At 36.8% G+C, this 6,207-nt stretch overlaps 1 protein-coding gene across 1 annotated transcript; it reads left to right on the top strand.

Moving 5' to 3' along the window:
- The first annotated feature begins 676 nt into the window (after positions 1–676).
- LOC107830241 (serine hydroxymethyltransferase 4) lies at positions 677–5,491 on the top strand. Its single transcript, XM_016657743.2, has 4 exons — positions 677–1,448; positions 4,023–4,413; positions 4,511–4,612; positions 5,053–5,491. Exons 1-4 carry the CDS (start codon positions 771–773, stop codon positions 5,295–5,297), a joined length of 1,416 nt encoding a protein of 471 aa, XP_016513229.1. The 5' UTR covers positions 677–770; the 3' UTR covers positions 5,298–5,491.
- Positions 5,492–6,207: the final 716 nt, after the last annotated feature.

Raw genomic sequence — 6,207 nt, 5'->3', positions numbered from 1 at the left:
TAAGGTTTTCGGGCGCAACGATGATAAGATTCACAAGCGAGAGAGAAAAAATATATCGGATCCTTGTATAAAATGTATTCCAAAAAAGATGCCTCTACAATGATGGTTGAGCCTATTATTTATAGCTCAGTGGGCGTAATGGTCGGGCCTACCACTAATGATAATTATTGGAGTGTGATAATGGAAACCTAACGGTAAACATAAATGCTCAGATCTCATTAATGAGTTGTTACTCTTTAATGTTGTGGAATATCCTTCATTAAATGCTACCGGGCGCAACATGCTTAATCCTTTTATGGACTTCCCCTTTTCGGTGACACACGAGATGATTGTGCCCGATTTTATATCCCTCCCGATTTTGACTCCATGTGTCTCCTTCTCAGGCGGCCACGTAATATACCATATTTTATCCAATGTACAAATCCAATTAGTTTCGGGCCGACGGACCAATTTTATATTTTGCCCCTTCCAAACGAAAATTTTCAACCTGAACCACCAAATACGTGGCTACTTTTGACCTCAAATATCACCAACACCCATACATCAGCTTTACCAAACATCCCCAACAACAAACAAAACTTAAATTCTTTTTTAAATTTAAAAAAAAAAAAAAGGGTACCATTAAAAGGGTATTATTGTAAATTCACGCAATCACGTATCCTATAAACTCAATTCTCCATTTCCACTTCCTCTGCGTCGTTGCCATCATCTCCTCTGTTTTCTCCATTTCTCCTTCAGACACAGAAAAAACATCCTCAATTTCCTCAAATATGGATCCAGTTTCAATCTGGGGCAATACACCCTTATCAGAAACCGACCCGGAAATCCACGACCTTATCGAAAAAGAAAAACGCCGTCAATGTCGCGGCATAGAACTAATCGCATCGGAAAACTTCACGTCGTTCGCCGTAATCGAAGCACTCGGCAGCGCGTTAACTAATAAATACTCCGAAGGAATGCCAGGTAACCGTTATTACGGCGGCAATGAATACATAGACGAAATCGAAAACCTAACAAGTTCCCGCGCTTTACAAGCTTTTCACGTGGACCCCGCAAAATGGGGTGTTAATGTTCAACCATATTCAGGTAGTCCTGCTAATTTTGCTGCATATACAGCAGTTTTAAATCCACATGATAGAATTATGGGATTGGATTTACCATCTGGTGGACATTTAACACATGGGTATTATACATCTGGAGGGAAAAAGATTTCAGCTACTTCAATTTATTTTGAGAGTTTGCCTTATAAATTGGATTCAAAAACTGGGTATATTGATTATGATAGATTGGAAGAGAAGGCATTGGATTTTAGGCCAAAGTTGATTATTTGTGGAGGGAGTGCTTATCCTAGAGATTGGAATTATAAAAGGTTTAGAGATGTTGCTGATAAATGTGGGGCCCTTTTGCTTTGTGATATGGCCCATATTAGTGGCCTTGTTGCTGCTCAGGTAAATTCTTGATGTTTTTTGGTTTAAAGATTGTGTGTTTTTTTTTTTTTTTTGCCATCTTTTGATTTGCATGTATCTGCATTTAGTTTGGCTTTTATTTGATGCCATTTTATTTTTGATTCATGTTAGTGTCCTTTTTGCTGCTCAGGTAAAAAATTGATGTTTTTTTTTGGTTTAAAGATCGTATTTGTATGTCATTTTTTATCTGCATGATGATTGTGAACTTGTTTAGAGGGTAGATATGCATTTTATTTGATGCTGTTTTGATTCATTTAGCAGATCCTAACTTTTATTGCTTGATATTTTTGTTGCATTTTGATAAACGTGGGGTTCTTTTGCTTTGTAATATGGCTCATATTAGTGGCCTTGTTGCTGCTCAGGTAAAATTTGGAATGATTTTTTTTTGGTTTAAAGATTGTATTTTTATTTCAATTTTTTTATTTGCAGGATGATTTGACTTTTAGTTGATGCCATTTTAATTCATGTAACAGATCCTAACTTTTATTACATCTATTTTTTTTTTTGCATTTTTTTTAACAAATGTGGTGCTCTTTTGCTTTGTATTATGGCTCACATTAGTGGCCTTGTTGACAGTGGCGGAGCCACATTGAAGCAAGGGGTGCGACACCCCTTCGCCGGGAAATTACACTATTTTGCTAGATAATTTTTTTTATTTTATGTATATTTACTATACGTTGACTCCCCTTGACTTTTCGATGTATCTAATTATTTATATTTTGACACTCCTTGATAAAAATTCTGGATTCGCTACTGCTTGTTGATACTCAGGTAATAATGTTTTCCTTCTGTTTTAAAGATTGTATTTTTATGTCATATTTTGATCTGCATTTAATCTGGCTTTTATTTGATAGTACCATTTTGATTCATATAGCAGATCAACTTTTATTACATGCTATTTTTTTGTTGCATTTTGATTAATGTGGGGCTCTTTTGCTTTGTGATGTGCTCATATTACTATATTAGTGGGTAGACCTGCTTGCTGCTCGGGTAAAATCTTGATGTCCTCTGTTTTAAAGATTGTAATTTTATACCATTTTTTATTTGTGCGATGATTCTGAATTTGTTTAGAGGGTAGATCTGCATTCAATTTGGCTTTTATTCATTGCTACTTTAGACAATTCATATAGCCGACCCTACTAGTTTTCATTCCATGCTATTTTTTGTTGCATTTTGATGAATGTGGTGCTCTTTTGCTTTATGATATGGCTTAGATTAGTGGCCTTGTTTCTGCTCAGGTACAAGTTTTATTTTTGTTTTAGTCTAAAAGATTGTATTTTACGTCATTATTTTATTGTGCGGTGATTCTGAATTGTTTAGAGGATAAATCAGCATGAGTTTGGCTTTTATTTGATGCCATTTTTTATTCATATTAGTGTCCTTGTTGCTGCTTAGGTAAAAATTTTATGCTTTTTATGTCATGATTCTGGTTTAGAGGGTAGACCTGCATTTAATTTGGCTTTATTTGATGCCATTTTGATTCATGTAGCCAACCTAACTAGTTTTGATATTCCATGCTTTTTTTTTGTTGCATTTTGTTCTGTGGACACCCGCTGCCTGCTGCAAGAGCTTTAATTTTTATAGTTGAAAGTTTTCAATAGAAGTAATTGATGATGTGGTACTCTGCACATTTGGACTTAAATTTTGGATCCGCCTCTCATTAGGATTCTGATTTGTTTTGTTGCTAGCTTCTATTGAATGGTTGAGCAAAGCAAAATAAGGATGTATTGGCATCTCGGTTTTATGCTTAGTGATCCATGAGTTAATGTTGATATTGGTATTAGTTGAGTTTGTGGTTCTACCAATTTTTGTTTGATTACATGATCATGGTGAGGCTTAATGGAGAATTATTATTTCAGCTGTCTTCATATAATTATATACTAGAAGCTGATTTTAATGATTTGCATTTGTTTTATACATCGCGATCTGAGCTGTGACTTTGGAATTTCAAGACTGTGTCTTTGTTAGAGTCTCTTAACTAGATCTGTTCTTAGCCCTTCAAGCTGCCATAGAAAGAAATGGTATGTGACCTTGTTTACTTATAATAATATTGTGGTGGGTGAGCATTGTAGAAGTAAGTGAAATGCTTATCCTCAAGATGATAGATCTTCCTTTTCTTTGTTTTTTTCCCTTAATACTGCACCGTTGGTCCTTTAGTATATGTTCTTTTAATTCCTAAAAGCTGTTTTCTAAGAGTTCAATTTGTGTGGATCGAAGAAGCAGGAATGTATCATGATAATACCTTGTCCTTCAGATGGAACCCTTCTTTTAAAAACTTTTTTTCCCATTATGGTAAATGGTGCAATGTCAGCCTACTATACATTATAATTTTAATTAATTAGATCCAAGCACATGAGGCCATGTACGATGTAACAGAGGTCTACTGCTAGAAGCCAATTTTGCCGCTTTCTTTATTATTCTATTCCAGAATTCATTGGTGAATCCACAGTGGTGATAACTTTTGTATGCACATCTGTTTAAGCTATTACTTAGTTGAATCTTTGGAGTGATGTGGTTGTTCTTTAGTGTCCTGAATCTCATTGTTTATGGATGTAGGAAGCAGCTAATCCCTTTGAGTACTGTGATCTAGTGACTACCACTACCCACAAGAGCTTGAGGGGTCCACGAGCGGGTATGATCTTCTACCGCAAGGGTCCCAAGCCACCGAAGAAGGGCCAGCCTGAAGATGCAGTTTACAACTTTGAAGACAAGATTAATTTTGCTGTTTTCCCCTCTCTCCAGGGTGGTCCTCACAACCACCAAATCGGTGCTTTAGCTGTGGCTTTGAAACAGGCCATGACTCCTGGATTTAAGGCCTATGCTAAGCAAGTGAAGGCCAATGCTGTTGCTCTTGGTAACTACCTGATGAGTAAAGGATACAACCTCGTCACTGGCGGGACTGAGAACCACCTTGTTCTTTGGGATCTTCGCCCTCTAGGTTTGACTGGTAAGAGATCCAAGTATACTCGGTCTTTTGGAATGTCGAGTATTCTAAGCATTAATAGTGATTGACACAAATGTTTTACCTGTCTCACAATTTGCAGGTAACAAGGTTGAGAAACTTTGTGACCTTGCCAACATTACTGTTAACAAGAATGCTGTATTTGGTGATAGCAGTGCTTTGGCACCTGGAGGTGTTCGTATTGGTAAGAGCTTTACCACTTGACCTAAGAGGTTTAGATTGAATGTGATTGGTTTTAAAAGGAGACTTAATCAGTAGAATAAGGCTTCATTCTCAAAATTGTATGCTTGGATAGCAAGTCATTTTCCACAGCTTGAATCCGCGACCTCCTGGTCGCACAACACAACCCTTACCATTGCGCCAAGATCCCCCTTCTGGAATTTATTTGTAGTAGAGTTGAAGGGAAGCCTTGGCGTAACTGGTAAAGTTGTTGTCATGTGAGCAGGAGGTCACGGATTCGAGCCATGGAAACAGCCTCTTGCAGAAATGCAGGGCAAGGCTGCATACGATAGAACTCTTGTGGTTCGACCCTTCCCCGAACCCGCGCATAGCGGGAGCTTAGTTCACCGAACTGCCCTTTCTTTAAGGGTTGAAAAAAGGAAATAATTGGAATACTTTACGCAGGTACTCCTGCCATGACATCAAGGGGTTTGCTTGAGAAGGACTTTGAGCAGATCGGCGAGTTCCTTCATAGGGCTGTGACAATCACCTTGAACATCCAGAAGGAGCATGGAAAGCTTTTGAAGGACTTCAACAAAGGTCTGGTTAATAACAAGGAAATTGAAGAACTCAAAGCAGATGTTGAGAAATTTGCCTCTTCTTTTGACATGCCTGGATTCAAGATGTCTGAGATGAAGTACAAGGACTAAAGAAACTTTATACCACTGCTGCTCTTGATTTTTTTAGCTTTTCTTATTTTGTGGTTTAAGAAAAAAATTTCCCTTGAAGTTTATTCATATACTAAAGAAGAAAAATATTTTTTATGCCATGTTACTGCACTTTGTATTTTAGGTTAGTGATTGGATCTTGTCATGAAAGAAGTTTGTAGTTGGCCTCTGATTTATATCCCTGTTTGGTTTCAAAAAGTTCTTATTAAAATTAATTCAAACAGAAAGAACGGAGTACTTGTTCAATGGAAGGGAGGTATATGGAAGTTGGGCTTCAGTTTTATGAAAGTTGGACTTAGGACCCGTTTGACCATTAAAAAAATTCACTTTTTTCAACAAAAAAAAATTACTTTTTTCGGAATCAATTTAATGAATTTCAAAAATTTTCGAAAATTTAGAAAACTCCAAAAAGTTATTTTTCAAAATTTTACTTAAAATCATTCACAAAATTCACGAACAACTCTAAATTGTATTCATGTCCAAACACAACTTTAATTTTCAAATATTATTTTTCACTGTGATACCAATTAAGATGTGCGTATAATCAGAGGCGGAACCAGAATTTTAACGGGACGGAGGCACATTATTCTGCTCAACCAGTGCCCCCTAAATGATTTTAGTGTTCAGGGTGCCAACTGCTTTAAATTAATCATTTTCAAGGTATATACGTATATATATACAGGATTTTGGCCGAAGTTTACGGGGTCCGGTGACCCCTCACCCATACACATGGGTCCGCCTCTGCGTATAATAAGGTATGGAATTAACCGAAGTGCGCACAAACCGACCTAGACACCGTGATTATAAAGAAAAATGTGAGTACAATAGTAACCTAGCTTTCATTTAGTTATATAGAGCAGTCATCCTTCACTAAAATGCTAAAGGTAAATGG

This window comes from Nicotiana tabacum, chromosome 15, assembly GCF_000715075.1.
Source record: "Nicotiana tabacum cultivar K326 chromosome 15, ASM71507v2, whole genome shotgun sequence".
In the NCBI taxonomy this organism is placed as follows: Eukaryota; Viridiplantae; Streptophyta; class Magnoliopsida; order Solanales; family Solanaceae; genus Nicotiana; species Nicotiana tabacum.
The sequence above is the reverse complement of the archived record's forward strand: the minus strand, read 5'-3'. Positions and strand labels throughout refer to the sequence as shown.